At 40.0% G+C, this 17,439-nt stretch overlaps 1 protein-coding gene across 1 annotated transcript in view; it reads right to left on the bottom strand.

Moving 5' to 3' along the window:
• Positions 1–17,439, bottom strand: part of ALDH1L2 (aldehyde dehydrogenase 1 family member L2) — a 67,347-nt gene that overhangs the window by 14,090 nt on the left and 35,818 nt on the right. The window contains exons 11-16 of the mRNA XM_058741547.1: positions 12,923–13,042; positions 12,198–12,325; positions 10,359–10,509; positions 7,737–7,807; positions 7,546–7,651; positions 41–128 (exon numbers count right to left, since the gene is read on the bottom strand). Coding sequence (XP_058597530.1) covers positions 41–128; positions 7,546–7,651; positions 7,737–7,807; positions 10,359–10,509; positions 12,198–12,325; positions 12,923–13,042 — 664 coding nt within the window. The remainder of the gene's footprint in view (positions 1–40; positions 129–7,545; positions 7,652–7,736; positions 7,808–10,358; positions 10,510–12,197; positions 12,326–12,922; positions 13,043–17,439) is intronic.

Raw genomic sequence — 17,439 nt, 5'->3', positions numbered from 1 at the left:
ATTCATTACTTACAGCCAAGTGAGTCCTTTGATGGTTTACCTGAGCCTGGGATGATATTGATTACCCCCTTGGGAAAGCCTGCTTTCACGGAGAGCTCAGCAAACTTCAAAGCAGTCAAGGGTGTGACCTGAGCAGAAGCAGACCACAATTACCTTCTTCAGACCCTGTCTTGTCCTTTAGACTAGTATCCTGCTTTTCCTTTCTGCTCGTTTTATTTTTTCTTTTATTTTGACATAACTTCAGACTTACAGCAAAGTTGCAAAAACAGTACAAAGAATTCCTATATATCCATCACCCAGATTTCTCAAATGTTAACATTTTACTACATTTGCTTTATCCTCTTTTTCTCTTTATTTTTCTCTGAACTGTGTAAGAGTAAGACATAGACGTGCCCCCTCACCTGTAAATACTTTTGTGTGCATTTCCTAAAAACAAAGAGTTCTTTTACATAACCACAGTACAATGATCAAAATCAGAAAATTAACAACTCATTAGAAAACCTTATTTACAGACCTTATTCTGTTTTCACCAATTGTCCCAGTAATGCGCATTGTAGAAAAAGGAAATCCAAGATCATACGTGGCCTTTCCATGTCTGTAGTCTCCTTTAATCCGGGAGAGTTTCTGAGTTTTCTTTTATATTTCATTTCACTAAGATTTTTGATAAGCACAGGCTAGTTATTTTTGGACAACACCCCTTCATCTGGATTTGTCTGCTGTTTCCTCATGATTCGATTCAGGTTGTGCACTTGTTCAAGTGCAAGAACTTTGGCAAGAACACCACAGGACTGATGCTGAGTCCTCAGAGCACCATCTCAGGAGACACATGCTATCAAATAGCCCCAATATTGGAAATGTTAACTTTGATGATTTGGGAAAGGGAGTCTGCTATGTTTCACCATTGTAAGTTACTCATTTATATTTTGTAATTACTAAATATATTGTAGGAAGAGATTTCAAGACTATTTAAAGCCATGATTAAACAATTGGAACTTTCACCCTGACGTTGGGAAGGTAAGTGGGGTTGGATGTTGAGTTCAATCACCAAGACAGCTTCTGGGTTGGCAAATGCATCTATGTGATGGGAGGGTGGTGCATCTGAGCTCCACAACCTGAGCTCCTGTGCTCATGATCCTTCCAGACCTCAACTTATGTACCTTTTCATCTGACTGTTGGTTTTGATCCTTTATAATAGAGTCATAGTAAATAAAGTGTTTTCCTGAATTCTGTCAGCTATTGTAGCAAATCACACCTGAGGAGGGGGTCATGGAAACCTCTGAATTATAGCCAGTTGGTCGGAAGTACAGGAGGCCCAGGGCTCACATTGGCATCTGAAATGGAGGCAGTCTTGTGAGACTGACGAGCCCTTCACCTCTGGGTTCTGTGCTAAAGCTCAAGGTAATTAGTGTCAGAATTGGCTTAAATTGTAGAGCACCTAGCTGGTGTTTAGGGAGTTAAAGAATAGGTTGGTATGGGGGGGAAGAAAAACCCCCACACATTTGGTGTCAAAAGGGCTGTGAGTAAAAAAAATTCAGAATTTTAGAAACCAAGATCTGGACACTGTTGTTGCTTCTAGGCCTTCTCAGGAGACAGAGCTGGGGGATAGCTATATGTTTGCCCACACACACATAAGTCTATCTATCTGTGTGTCTGTATCTATCTTCCTATCTATCATCTATCCCCACATACACCAGATCCATTTCTTCATCACGCTGTCTAAATATATTAAAACATATGAATTTGTGAATACCTCCATCCGATATCTCAGGGTTCATTCAATCTTTTTCCCTTTTTGCGTGTGTAAACTCTCTTCTCCAACACTGAGAAACATGGCTTCCAATAGTTACAAAACATTTACTGATTTGCTCAATCCTTAAATGTATAGAGGACAATTTGAGAATTATTAAGCTATGTCCCTATGAAAAAGAAGCTTACTAACTAGAGTTCAATACTTACTTACAGTGATTTTGCTTTTAGACTCAGGGCACATAGTCCCAATGTCTCTCAAAAGTTACTTGGATTAATGTTTCCTCACTTCCCTCAACGGGATCATGTTACTCTTCTGAAATGTGGCTTAGTGCATTTGTTTTTATTTGTATTCAATTTTAGGGGTTTTGCCCCATCGGGGTTGATCATATTTCTTTTCTTCCGTGGTTTGTTTGTTGTCATTGTTGAGTATGGGAAATATGCTTCCAAAAGTGAGGAATATACAAAAGGTACAGTCAGAGAAATGTTATTCCCTGCTCCCCTTCCCTCTACCCCTTCCATCCGGTCTCCTCATAGCCTGTAGCTAATCAACCTCATTTGTCTACCGTGTATCCTTCCTATGTTTCTTTTGTTCAAGTGAACAGATACGTATCTTCTTATTTTCCCTCCTTTTTTACACAAAGATGGCATAATAGAATCTCATTTTTAACATCGATTACAGCAGTGCATAACTCAGAAGCAAAATGAAAGTCATTTCCACACTTAAAAACCAATGCTGATTATGTCTTTGTTAGTGTAGTCCCAATGAATGGAATGTGCAAGAAGATCCAGGGAGGTGTGAAAAGAGAATAGTAGAGCTTCTATTCAATGGACAAAGATATGCAGTAAGTCATACATAACTAACAGTTATTATATGGCGGGATCATGATACTCTCGCTCAGTCTGAATGACGGCCAGAAGGCCATGGGTCACAAAGGTATGTCCTAGGAAAGAACAGGAGTTCACAAGGGCAAGGGAATGACAGTGGTTTCCCCACTTGCTCATTTGCTTTCAGAATATTGCCACATGTTGAAGTTTATTGGCCTGGTTACATGGATTCACAGACTATGTATTGTTATATATTATTACTTTAACTAACCCAACCTTCATAAAACGGACAAGTGGCTGAAAAAGAAACTGCATAATAAATAATAATACTACCAAGGCAACAAGCAAACAAGCAAAAGGCAGGGCTAACACTTTCCTTCTAGTAACACATCCACTGCAGTAACCTGGTGAGGTTTAAAAAATGGCCATCTAGTTAAACTCAATGAGAAATTGGTCTCAAACATTTGAAATCATCAAGAAGATATCTGAAACAGTAGATTTACATCTACTCCAGTTAAAGATGGTCCTAGCCCAAAGGGTATATTATTATGACTTTGTATGAAACCACAACTAGAAAGACATTTAAAAACTAAGTACCCTGGATTAATGGTAGTTCTTTTTAAGTAAGAACAAAAAGATTTTATATCATTAATAAATAAAATAAAACAAATGGTTTAATCTTTATCTCTTTCCTTTTCATTTCTATTGGCTTTCTTCCATTTGGCTGCTCAGTTCTCCCAGCAGGACTATCGGTTTAAATGATGTATAGGAAAGCATCTAGCAGTGTTCTGGGCAAGAGTAGGTCATTGCTAATGCTCTTATTACATTAATAAAGTGGTTGGAATCTGTCAGACCTGTGGCCAGTCCAGGCCACAGGAATCTGTACCTTCCTCTCAGGTTAAAGGGAAAGGGAGACCTCTGATTCAGTCCTCCTGACATTCACACAGGGGCCTTAATACTGGAAATGGTTTCATACTATCATTATGTAATATTATACAATAAAATAAAAAGATATCAGGGCACTTGGGTGGCTCAGTCAGTTAAGTGTCTGACTCTGGCTTCAGCTTGGGTGGTGATCTTGTAGTTCATGAATTCGAGCCCCACACCAGGCTCTGAGCTGATAGTGTAGAACCTGCTTGGGATTCTCCCTCTCTCTCTCTCTCTCTCTCTCTCTCTCTCTGCCCCTCCCTGTCTCTCTCTCTCTTTCTCTCAGAATTAATAAATACCCTTAAAAAATAAAAATAAAAAGATATCTATAACAGAACAACAACTTTGGGTCTTTCATTTACAAGATTAAAATTATCATCAATCACTAAACTGTCAGGGTTTTTTTTTAAGTTTTTTTAAAAAAATGTATTTATTTTTGAGAGAGAGAGAGGCAGAGAGAGAGGGGGAGAGAGGATCCCAAGCAGCCTCTGCACTGAGAGCACGGAGCCCAGCGCGGGGCTCAATCCCACAAACCGTGAGATCATGACCTGAGCAGAAATCAGAGGAGTTGGACGCTTAACCGACTGAGCCACTCAGGCACCCGTAAACTCAGTCACAAGTTTTAAGTTGCGTTGGAGTCAGACTGTAATCTCCATGGGAACAGAAACTTTGTGCGTCTTTGTCTTATAGATGCCTGGCAATTAGTATACCCTCAATGAATGTTCATAATTTTTGAACATTATATATAATCATTGGAATTCTTCACTATTTAGCACTCTCATAGGATACCATTTAGTGATTCTCAACCCTGACTGCATCTTAGAAACAAATGTGAAGCTTTCAAGCAATACTAGTTCCTCAGCTCCAAACTAGACCAATTAAATCAGCAACTCTGCCAAGGCGGCCCAGATATCAGTATTTTAAAATGAGAACTCCAGGTGATTCTATGTGCAGCCAGGATTAAGCGCCCCCAGGCTAGGTCATCTGTCCCTCTTCACTCTACTAGCTTCCTGCTCCTTAATGAGTAGTGCTACCCGGGGAAACGGCACTCCTATAGCACGCTGGGGAATTGGTCCCGTTTCCATGGAAGCATTTGTCATATCTACCACACAAATACATGTATCTGTGAGTGATTCGGCTCTCAGAAACATATCCTTTAAATATGCTTCCACGCGTGTATAACGCTGTATTTACAAGGGTAATAACTGTAGCACATTTTATAATACCAAAAGAGCAGGGGCGCCTCGGTGGCTCAGTCCGTTAAGGATCTGACTCTTGATTTCGGCTCAGGTCATGATCTCACTCCCGGTTTGTGAGATCAAGCCTCGCTTTGGGCTCCACACTGATGGCTCAGAACCTGCTTGGGATTCTCTCTCTCCCTCTCTCTCGGCCCCTCCCCTGCTCATGCTGTCTCTTTCTCAAAATAAATAAATAAAACTTAAAAAAATACCAAAAGGGCAGAACAATCTAAATATCCATTAACTTGGGATTGGTTAAATAAAATATAGTTTAACTATACAATGGAATATTATGGGAGATGATTTATTTATACATTGGAAATTGTACCAAAAAAAGGAAGATTTTTTCTTTTGCTAAATATGTATAGAATGCTACCATTGTATTGCATTGTGGTCAGAACACTTAATACAACATCTACCCTCTTAACAATTAAAAAAAAATTTTTTTTAATGTTTATTTACCTTTGAGACAGAGCGAGCAGGGGAGGGGCAGAGAGAGAGGGAGACACAGAATTGGAAGCAGGCTCCAGGCTCAGAGCTGTCAGCACAGAGCCTGACACAGGGCTTGAACTCACAAGCTGCGAGACCATGACCTGAGCCAAAGTCAGCCGCCCAACCGACTGAGCCACTCAGGTGCCCCTACACTCTTAACAAATTTTAAGTGTATCGTGCACTATTGTTCACTGTAGACAAAATGATACACAGCAGATCTCTAGGACTTAGTCATCTTGCATAACTGACACTTTGTGCCTGTTGATTAGCAATTTCCCATATTCCCTTCCTAAGGGAATACCTAAGAAACTAATGGAATACCTAAGAAACTAATAAATAACAATTAATGACATTGGTTGCCCGTAAGGAGGTAAATTGGCGGGGGGATTAAGAATAGGAGGGAGACTTTTCATTACCTACCTCTGTATGTTTCTAGTTTGAAATTTTTTTAAATGTATACCTATTTTTTAAAATGAAATTGGGGTGCCTGGGTGGCTCAGACAGTTAAGCATCTGACTCTTGATTCTGGCTCAGGTCATGATCTCACAAGATTGTGAGTTAGAGCCCTGCCATAGACACTGCAGTAATAGTCTGCTTGGGATTCTCTCCTCTCTCTGTCCCTTGCTCTCTCTCTCTTCCAAAAATAAATAAATAGGGGTGCCTGAGTGGCTCAGCCAGTTCAGCATCTAACTTTGGCTTGGGTCATAATCTCACAGTTTGTGAGTTCAAGCCCCATACTGGGCTCTCTGCTGTTGGCACAGAGCCTGCTTTGGATCTCAAAAATAAACAAACATTAAAAAATAAACATTTTAAAATATTTTTAATTAAAAAGATTTTTAATGTTTTATTATCCATTTTTGAGAGAGAGAGAGAGAGAGAAAGACAGAGTGTGAGCAGGAGAGGGGCAGAGAGAGAGGGAGACACAGAATCTGAAGCAGATTGACAGAGCCCAACGCAGGGCTCGAACCCACAAACCACCAGATCATGATGTGAGCCGGAGGCTTAATGGACTGAGCCACCCAGGAGCCTCAATAAATAAACATTTTTTAAAAACGAAATTAGGAGCACCTGGGTGGCTCAGTTGGTTGAGCATCTGACTTCGGCTCAGGTCATGACCTCACGGTTTGTGGGTTCGAGCCCCGCATCGGGCTCTGTGCTGACAGCTCAGAGCCTGGAGCCTGCTTCAGATTCTGTGTCTCCCTCTCTGCCCCTCCCCTGCTTGTGCTCTGTCTCTCTCTCTCTCAAAAATAAATAAACATTAAAAAAAATTTTTTTAAATAAAAATGAAATGAAATTGTTTCTAACAAGCAAAACCAGGATGACTGTGGTCACTACGACTAAGTAGTAATGCCAAATGAAACCGTAATTTCTTAAGTCCTAAAAGAAGAAATAAAAGGAGAGGTAATAGGTAATGAACTGTAAATCCTTCTAGAATAGTGACCAAGTTTTCTCTGTGACTTGTGTCCCTCAGAACGTCTCCTACTGGTCACTTTTACACAGGCCATGCTCAGCCGGGTATTAAGTTGGCTACCATATTCTTTTCCCTGAAAAGCTACTCTAGCATTAAAAGATTTTTTCTGAGACCTTCTATCATTTGAATTATTATTTTTTATTATTTGTTATTCAATGTACATATACTTACAGTTGCCACAATTAGGTACATTCTTTTGCCTCCTTTTCCTTCATCTTCCATATCTTTATAATATTTTTAGTAATTTAAATTCAAATGCCTATGTAATACTTTTCTTTGGATGTCTTATAGTTACTCTAAATAATTCCCTAATCATTAGGCATTTGGCATTTGGCAAGAATTGGAGTGGCTGGTAGAAATTCAGTGGATTGCACAGAGTAACCCTATGCCTGCTTCCCTTGCCATGGAAATTTTAAATTGTGGGATATCCATGCGTTACATTAGGCAGCCACTAAAAATGAAGATTTGGGGCGTGTGGGAGGCTCAGTCGGTTAAGTGTCCGACTCTTGGTATTGGGTCAGGTCGTGATCTCACGGTTTTGTGGGTTCGAGCCCTGCATCCGGCTCTGCACTGAGAGTGCAGAGCCTGCTTGGGATTCTCTCTCTCTCCCTCCCTGTCCCTCCGCCACTCGCGCTGTCTCTGTCTCTCTCAAAGTAAATAAATAAACTTCAAACAAAAATGCAGATTTAACTAATAGGAAAAGATGCCCAGCCATGATGCCTTTGAAGATGTCATAACACACAATCTCATTTTTGTCTAAAGACATAATGTTTATAAATGGGTGTCTCTGTTTTCAAGTAAGTAGGAGAGTAGGAGGTTGTGCCCTGGCTCCTTGCATCTTACCTGCGCTGGCTTGAGCACTAGCGTGTTACCCGCCGCCAGACACGCGGCGCTTTTCCACGCCAGCATCATCAGTGGGTAATTCCAGGGGATGATAATGGCGCAGACCCTGCAGAGGTAGAAGGACGGCATCCTTAGTTGTCTCCAACCCACACAACTCACCCAAGTCACCCTCGGCGCTCTCCTTGTCTCACCCAAGCGGCTCCTTCTTGGTGAAGGTCAGATTGCGATTTGGACGGGCCTGGTTGATTGGAATAGTAGAACCCTACAGAGTAAAAAAAAAAAAAAAAAAAAAAAAAAAGGTGATCCTCATTGCATTAATTGAAATGAGTAAGTCTAATCTCAAGGAATCCATTTTCTTAGCTGGTATGAAAAGGCAGTGTTCAATTTGAAAGAATATATGATATATAAGAAATACATTCACACCAAAAAAAAGAAACTGCTATTTCTTTCTGGAAAGAAGTAAGACACAGGAGAATAAACATAATTCTATCTGTCTATCTATCTATCTATAAAACATAGTTCTAATTTAGTTACCTCCATTCCCAACTTCTTGGCATGGCAGAGAATATTAATTGTGTAACCAATAGCCATTCTTCCCTCTGTCCTTATATTAATAATGGTGATATGGTTCGTGAGTTCAAGCCTGCATTGGGCTCCACACTGACAATGCAGAGCCTGCTTGGGATTCCCTCTCTCTCTCTCTCTCTTTCTTCTCCTACCCCAGTTGTGCCCTCTCTTTCTTTCTCAAAAATAAATAAACTTTATTTAAAAAAAATAATGGTGAGGGGCACCTAGGTGGCTCGGTTAAGGGTCTAACTTCGGCTCAGGTCATGGGTCTGTGCTGACAGCTCAGAGCCTGGAGCCTGCTTTGGATGTGTCTCCCCTGCCCACCCCCACCCCCCCGCCCCCCCACCCCCCCGCCCCTACCCTGCTCACACACTGTCTCTCTCTTTTTCTCAAAAATAAATAAACATTTTAAAAAGTTTTTAAAAAATAAAATAAAATAATGGCGATAGTCACGTGCCCAGATAAAATACTGTTTCCCAGTTTCCAGGGCAGACAGGGATGGTCAATGGAAGACGTAAGCACAAGGCATTGGAAGGGGAATGTTCTTTACAGTAGGCTGACTCAGCTCCAACACAGGGTCCTTTACCCTACCCCCCACTCATTTCTTCTCCCTGCTCAGAGTGTCACTGAAATGGCTGATACCTCAATGGTTATTGTGAGACCATGAGACCGTCTTGAGGGTGCAGGTCACATGGTACCTTAGTAGCTCTGGTAGAGAGAGAGAAGGAGCCCACATGTCATGTACTAGCCCTGACTACTTGCCTGGGTGTTCCTTGAAAATGAGGCAAAAGTGAAGTTCATACTTGAGTATCTGTTACATGCAGCCAGACTTAATCCCATCTAATTCACAGCAGTTGTTTTCAACTGAAGCTATTCATTTGTCTGCCACACGCAATTTTATTGCTATTACTAATTACACGTGTCCATCTCTTATCTGAAATCCTTGGGGCCGGTGTGTTTTGGGATTCAGAATTATTTGAACTATAGAGATATAACATAATGCACATACCTTATGTTATATTATCTATGACTCCCAGTAGGGTCTGAAGTAGCCCCCCATAATCAAATAAATACATGAGTATTGAAATATTTATTTAGTGAAACATGAATCTTTCCTCTAAGTGATAGAAATACAAATTATAAATAGACTCATGTTGGTTCAGGTCAGCTTTTGGCAACAAATGAGTTCGAACCACTGAAACCAATTGATTTTCAGGTTTTGAAGCTCTCTGGTTTTCATAATCGAGGCTAAAGTGTGGGCGTGAACCACCACTACTAAATACTTACATCTGTATGACTTTGCGACTAAAACTAGCCTCACTACATAACTTGCAGGGTATGTATTATCGTGACCATATTACAGATGAGGAAAGGAAGGCTTAGAGAGAGAAAAGAACTTTAACAACATCAGCTGGTAAGTGCCAAATCTGACTCCTGGACCGGTCTCTCTGACTCTATGTTAATAATGGTCACAGCAACTTGCCCAAATAAAATACTGTTTCCCAGTCTTCTCAGCCGATAGAGAAGGCCAGTGGGAGATATAAGCCCAAGGGAGGTGGGGAATGCTTTTGAAAGCTCTCTTATATTTCTCTCCCTTGCCCACTTCCTCCTTCTTGCTGCCTGGCCAGTGCTGCAGTGGTTATCGTGAGCCTATGAGCAGTATGCACGCTGCTCTTTGTTATGAGCCTTACCTTTACCTTTCATACCCCGGGTGCTGAGGTCAAGAGCAATAGCCTGCTTCTCCTCACACATGTGCTATTTACTTCCTTATAGTAAAAAAGGAAATGAAATATTTATTGTGCCCATGTCTTAGAAAATTATTTTTCTTATACCCAGCTTACTTAGACAATGTATGTTAGCTCTCTGGCTTCTGTAGGCATTTGAGTTCTCGATCTCTCCATGACACCCTAGATGTCCAGAAGACTACCAGGTGCCCTTAGGAGATATAGTAAAGTACAAAAAACATCATGAGACTTTAGTTTAGAAAATCTTGAGTTCAAATCCTAGCTCTGTGGTTTACTTACTAACGATGTGAGTGTATGCAAGTCATCTGTTGTCCTCAGGCCTCTGTTTCCTTGCCTGCAACAAGGGATAATAGCTATCGACCCACCACAGATGACTATTACAAGGATAACAGAAGAAAATCTAAGAGGTGCCCATAAAACATTGTCTTTACAAACTACTAAATGCTCGGCCCTTTTCCTTTTGGAATGATCTCCGTGGAGTCAAATGACATTTGTGCTCACCTGAATTTTGTCACACCAGCCAGCAAAATATCTGAATGTTTGCACAGACATTCCGATGTGAGTCTTCAGAGCCAGGGTGTAGACAGCCCCTGAATCAAGGGCTTCAATGGTTGCCAGCTCCTCCTGGTTCTCTTCCAGTAGGTCTGCAAGTCTGTATGGTCAGTGAAAGGAATTCGCTCAACAAATATGGATTGAGCTCCTATTATGTATAAGGCACCATCCTAAGGGCTCAGAGGTGAACACACATGGACCCGGTCTTTGTCCTGATGGAGAATACGGTCCAGCAGGGAAGACATTAAACAAATCATTTCATACATAATTTGTTTCAGGAGTTACAAAAAAAAGAAGCAGAGGGTGTGGGAAGCCTGTACCATTTGCCTCATCAGTGTATAAAAAACAGAAGAGTGACTGAGCCACAATAATCAGGAGATCAATGACAGAAGACAGTGGGAATGTGGCTAGTTCATGAATATGCAAGGAGATGTTAGAGAGCACAACCCATGAGAATCCATGAACGTGAGGATCTCTTGTTGGTATAGAAATGCTTCCAACACTAACTGAATAGACAAGATAGAAATACTGGGGTGAATTACAGATACTACAACAGGTTTCTCGTAGGGGCCTAGTTTCTATGGGAAGATAAGTACAGGATTGTCTCATGAGTATAAAATAGTCAAAATTCATCCTGTGTTCCCCTCCACCATTTTCCTCCACCCTTCAGTGGTTTTTGCGTTGTTCCTTTTGGACCATTCTAAAGTTGGGCTTGAAATCCCCTTCCCCTCAATGTTTCTTCCAGATCCTGCTGTAAGAGATATTTTGACCAAAGTCAGCTGTTTGGCCTTAGGGAAGTAGAAAAATGAATTTATGCTTAAATCTAATTACATACTTGAATCTACATACTCGGTTACCAATTTATAATTCTTTCTAGGCCTTACTATTTTTCCTCCTCATTCCTAGTCCCTATGGGTCAAGCAGATTTAAAATCTGTCATTGAAAACAACAAAGTGCTGCATAGTCCCCATTTGCTGTTCTATATCCCTTCTCCACACTGCTCTGTGACCTGGGACGATGACCTTTATTTATAGACCACATCACTTGGCTCCCCTGCTCTGGTACTGGGCTTGACTAATGAGAGACCAATGAAGAGCACCCCCAGGAGAGAAAGCAATCGGGCATTGCACTCCCCAGCTCCCCCACAGATGGTTCAGCAGCTGCTGTGTCCCTCCCCGACAAACCACTGTAGTGTGGTCTTCTACGGCCACAGATCTTGCCACATTCCAGCAATAGCCCCTTCCTCTGTCCTAGATCTTGGAGTAGTCACAACTTTCCCTGTTGCTGTCCCTACCTGGGAACTTCATTATCCCTTGACCTTGCCTACATCTTTGTAAATCGTTTTTTATTAAACTTTTTTTCCTCTGGAAACCTGACTGCTCCAAGCACTAATACAAAAATCAGGAACTCACATCTATGTAACTTTACAGGATGTAAATAACAGAAGACATATTACATAATGGGTGCATGCTAGACTATCTTGGGGAAATTTTTAAAAACTTGGCAATGTTAACCAATACCCAGAGACAGCAGATCTGTGTTTTTAAAAAAACACACCTGTTGGGGCGCCTGGCTGGCTCAGTCGGTTGAGCGTCTGACTTCGGCTCAGGTCACGATCTCACAGTCCGTGAGTTCGAGCCCCGCCTCAGGTTCTGTGCTGACAGCCCGGAGCCTGGAGCCTGCTTCGATTCTGTGTTTCCCTCTCTCTCTGCCCCTCCCCCGTTCATGCTCTGTCTCTCTCTGTCTCAAAACTAAATAAATATTAAAAAAAAATTAAAAAGCCCACACCTGTACATCAACCTTCCTCTTTCTCTTGCATTCATTCTTCCCCATTCACCGTTTTCAAAGGCATCTTTTGCTGCTGCTACTGCTTTATCAACATCCACCAAAGAAGCATAGGATACTTTGCATATTATCTATTTCAAGATAAGGAAAACTAGGTTATAGGTTATTTATACAGAGATGTATAAATATGCTTCTCTTGAAATTAATATTATATTAATAGGAAAAATAGAGTATTATTTATAAAACCCAGAGAATTTATGATGGAAAATCAATACGTTGAGTAATAAAGTAAAGAAAAATTTAAACATGGAAATTGGAAGCCTGAAATTTGGGACTTCTCACATCACATGACACGATTGAAAGACACATTTAGGAAGAATATATCTGCTTCTTCTAGTGCCTTGGGGAAGATGAATTTCTTGCCATGAGCTTGCCGAGTTTGAAAGTTCTTTTCTGCATAGAGCATTATGTGAAGCTGTGCCTCTCATATGGATAGGTATAGCTATCTGTCTAAAATGATTATAAATATTCATTCCACAAAATAGATTACTATAGTCAGCAGCCAGTATCAGAACTGAATAGTTGAAAGAAATACATGGAGAACATTTATTTCTAGTAAGTGCTCAGAGGCAAAGTGATAGAATAAAGTAGCTTCTTAAGACTCCCAGGTTTACAACTATTAAAATTTCATGACCAGTGGTCACTGCACACACTAAGCAATTACTCACAGATCCGTCTGTTGGGTTGATAGTATCATAGGTCTTTCCATCATCAGCATCTGTGAACTGTCCATTTATGAAACACTGATATGGCATTTTCACTGTCATTTCATTGACCTCCTTTGAAACCTAAGATAGAAAATTATGTTAATAGAATCAGTGGATTTCTCTGCTTATCCATTTGATACCAAACAGCAATAAAGGAGTTTATTCACTAATGCAGCAGAGAGAAGTTAGGTCAATAGAATTCCAGTTCCTAGTCTCCAGAAGAGAGAAGCATATGTTAGATTTGGGTCTCACGATACTCAGATTGGCCACTCAGCCAGGAGGTTAGCATCTCTGATGACCAAAGTACTCCTGGCTGGGCCTTATAAATATCTCAGATTTTCTTCTTCATACAAATGAAAAAGAAGCAAAAGACTTGCAGATCGTGGAAACATTACCATCTAGTGGCAACATCTATGGAGCACAGTCATTGCTTTCCTTTGAGTTCCTGAAATTGCCTTTTACATGGGTGCCATTTTAAGTTTTCTTTCCTTAAGTTCCTCCTCATTTTTACTTTCTTTCTTACAAATGTATTACCTAAATTGTTCTCTACCATTACCTAGAGAGTGAATTTAGGTTAGTCCATTAACTACTATGAATGTGTTCTTTCAATAATAAAAAGGGAACAAGTCTCCCTGCTTTATACAGTTATTATGAGGAAAAACTGAGAAAACATATGGGAAAGAACATTATTAGAATAAAATTTTATATCAATGCAAGGCTTAAAAAGTAAATATAATAATTTTAAAAATAATTTCATATAGAGAAATTGATAATGCTTTAAAAAAACCAAAAAAGTATCAAGAGGGTATCTTGTCTTATCCCACAGATAAGAAATTTTTCTATAAAATATTTCCATTGTGTTTATGTAGGATATAATGAAGGAATCTTCATCTGAATTGATGTGTCTCTGCACATAGTTCACTTTCCTAAACTCATCATTCTGAAAATATGCTAATTATGTATAAATATGTATATGTATAAATACACTAATTATGTATAAATATGTATTATCTAACTTGATTCCCCCAACTATCCTATAATGTACATATTACTATTTCCCCACTTAACATATGAGGAAACTGAGACTTAGAGAAGTTAAGCAACGTGCCAAAGCTCACACAGCTGGTAAGCAATGCTACGTGGGTTCAACTTTAGGTGGGTCTAACACCAAGATTCATGTTCTTAACTAGATGATAACTAAATTGCTTTCAAATTTCCCTGAAGTTAATTAAAAACAAATGGAATGAGAAGCATGTCTGGGATCCCATCTCTCCCTTAAGAGCTCTCCAGTAACTTGAAATCCCACATCCTTAGAACCATAGTGGCTGTGAAAACCAGCAATCTATTAGCCACCAGAAGGGGAAATGACTCCCCAGAAGCTCCCCAGAGGCCTCATCCCCACAGAACTCCCCAATTGGCTCTATTCTTTGTGTTTGTCTTTATTTGGCCTGAGAGCTTGCTCTGCCCAAACTGCCCTCAGCCTTCCATAAAGGCTGAGAGACCTTATTCGTTCAAGAAATGTAAGGAAATCTACATCCGCTCATTAGCTGATGACTAAGCTAGCCAAGTAGAGACTTCAGTGGTGGCAAACGACAAAGAATATAGGTTTTATGGGATTAGTCCAAGAAAGTCACCAAACAAAGAAAAGCAACAATAACTCTCCCTATGAAGGGTGGGGGTCTTATTTCCAGAGTTGCCACATTCTGTTATTTAAAATGGCTAGTTTTCAACAAAAGATTACAAGATACATGAAGAAGCATGAAAGCATAGAGTGGCCAACACATTGGAAAATAACCAGTCAACAGAAACCTTCCTTGAAGAAACCTAGACATTAGACAAAGATTTTTTTCTAAGATTATTGATTTATTTTGAGAGAGACAGAGAGTGTGTCCACACTCACAGGGTAGGGGCAGAGAGAGAGAGAGAGAGAGAGAGAGAGAGAGAGAGAGATCCCAAGCAGGCTCTTCACTATCAGCACAGAGCCTGATGCAGGACTTGATCTCATGAACTGGGAGATCATGACCTGAGCTGAGATCAAAAGTTGGACGCTTAACTTACTGAGCCACCCAGGCACCCCATAGACAAAGATTTTAAATAAGCTTTTAAAAATGTATCCAAATAGAGGTTCTTGGGTGGCTCAGTTAAGCATCCACCTTTGGCTCAAGACATGATCTCATGGTTTGTGAGGTCAAGGTCCATGTCAGGCTCTGTGCCGACAGCTCAAAGCCTGGAGCCTGCTTCAGATTCTGTCTCCCTCACTCTCTGCCCCTCCCCCACTCACACTCTGTCTCTCTTTTTCTCTCTCTCTCTCAAAAAAATATTTAAAAAATTTTTAATAAAAAAATATTTCCAAATAAGGAAGGAAAGGAAGCTATGTCTAAAAAAATTAAAGAAAAGTAAATGAACAATGTCTCACCAAATAGAGAATATTAAGAAAGAGAGAAGAATTATAAAAAAAGAACCAGTGGCGCCTGGGTGGCTCAGTCAGTTAAGCGGCCAACTCTTGATTTTGGCTCAGGTCATGATCTCACAGTTTCATGAGTTCAAGCCCCACATGGGCCCTGCGCTGACAGTATGGAGCCTGCTTGATATTTTCCCTCTTTCTCTGTCCCTCCCCTGCTCACCCTCTCTGTGTGTCTCTCAAAATAAATAAATAAACTTAAAAAAAAAAGTATTATAAAAAAGGAACTAAATACAAATTCTGGAGTTGAAAAGTGCAATAACTGAAATTTTAAAAAGTTATCATAGGGGCTCAACAGCAGATTCAAGAAAGCATAACAAAGAATGAACAAACTAGACAATATGTCAATAGAGATTACCCAGTCTGAAAACAGGAAGGAAAAAGAAGGCCTGTGGGATACCATCAGATGTATCAAAGCATGCATAATGAGAGTCCCAGAAGGAGAAGAGAGGGGAAAAGAGGCAGAAAGAATATGTGAAGAAATAATGAATGAAAGTGTCCCAAATTTGATGAAAAACATTAAACCACCCATCCAAAAAGCTCAACAAACTCCAGGTAAGATAAACTGAAACAGATCCATTTTAGATACATCATAATACGATGGTTAAAAGCCAAAGGTAATGAGGGAATCTTGAAAGCAGCAAGAGAGAAGAATCCCATCACGTCAAATGGATCCTCGAGAAAATTAACAGATGACTCATCCTCAGAAACCATGGAGGCCAGATGGCAATAGGATGACATATTTAAAGTGCTGAAAGAAAAAGACTATCAACCAAAAATTCCATATACAGCAAAACACCCTTTAAAAACAAAGGAGAAACTAAGTCATTCCCAAATGAATAAACACTGAGAGAGTTCATTGCTAGCACACTGCCCTTTAAAAAGTTTACTAAAAGATACCTTTCAGGCTGCAATGAAGGGACACTTGACAGTAAGTAACTTGAATCTACATGAAGAAATAAGCAAGCTAGATGAACATATTGGTTTCCCAATGCATATAAAAGCTATGTTTATGCTATACTGAAGTTTATTAAGTGTGCAACTACATTATGTCTAAAAAATCAATGTGTATATTTCATTAAAGATACTTTATCAATATCCTTCAATTAAAAAAGAAATACTTGGGGCGCCTGGGTGGCGCAGTCGGTTAAGCGTCCGACTTCAGCCAGGTCACGATCTTGCGGTCCGTGAGTTCGAGCCCCGCATCAGGCTCTGGGCTGATGGCTCAGAGCCTGGAGCCTGTTTCCGATTCTGTGTCTCCCTCTCTCTCTGCCCCTCCCCCGTTCATGCTCTGTCTCTCTCTGTCCCAAAAATAAAAAATAAAAAATGTTGAAAAAAAGAAATACTTTATGTTCCAACATTCTGTCTTAAACCTGAGTTGATGTATGGTGGGAACAACTGGATGCTTAAGATATTTTTGTGATTCTTTGTTTTAAACTCCACCCCCCCCTTTTGTATATGTGATATGAAGCAAATGAGGAAACATCGTTCTAATGGTTTAACAAGGAAGGAGAAAGAAAGACCTTAATTTCTGAGTGGAGATGTCTCCTTCTATGTGGATAAGTCAATTAAGACCGTTATCAAAAGTTTGTCTGTGTTACTACACCTGACTTTAGGATCCAAAAAGTTGGGGGTTTGTTTTTGTTTTTTGTTTTTTGTGGGTTTTTTTTTTTTTTTTGCCACATTGTGCCTTTCCTCCTGGAATTGTAAGCTGAACACAATAATAGCACCTGTTTACACTGTGAAGTGGGTATTATTACAGAAAACACACTGGAGGCTTTCTCACTGGTAAGCAAATAATGCCTTGTGAATGTATGATCTACAGAGAAACCCCTGTAGTTTAACGTGCTGATGCTATCGTTTTAGCAAATAAATTTTGGATGTTTTTTTCTTTCCCTCAAACACACAAATAAATAAATACTTTATTGCAAAACATTGGTAACCACCACCTGAGCTCTCAGTGGGTCATAATCACTGATCACAGATTAACAATGATCACAGATCATAACAAATGAAA

Source organism: Neofelis nebulosa, chromosome 8 (assembly GCF_028018385.1).
Source record: "Neofelis nebulosa isolate mNeoNeb1 chromosome 8, mNeoNeb1.pri, whole genome shotgun sequence".
Classification (NCBI taxonomy): Eukaryota; Metazoa; Chordata; class Mammalia; order Carnivora; family Felidae; genus Neofelis; species Neofelis nebulosa.
This window is presented reverse-complemented; position numbering and strand designations above follow the sequence as displayed.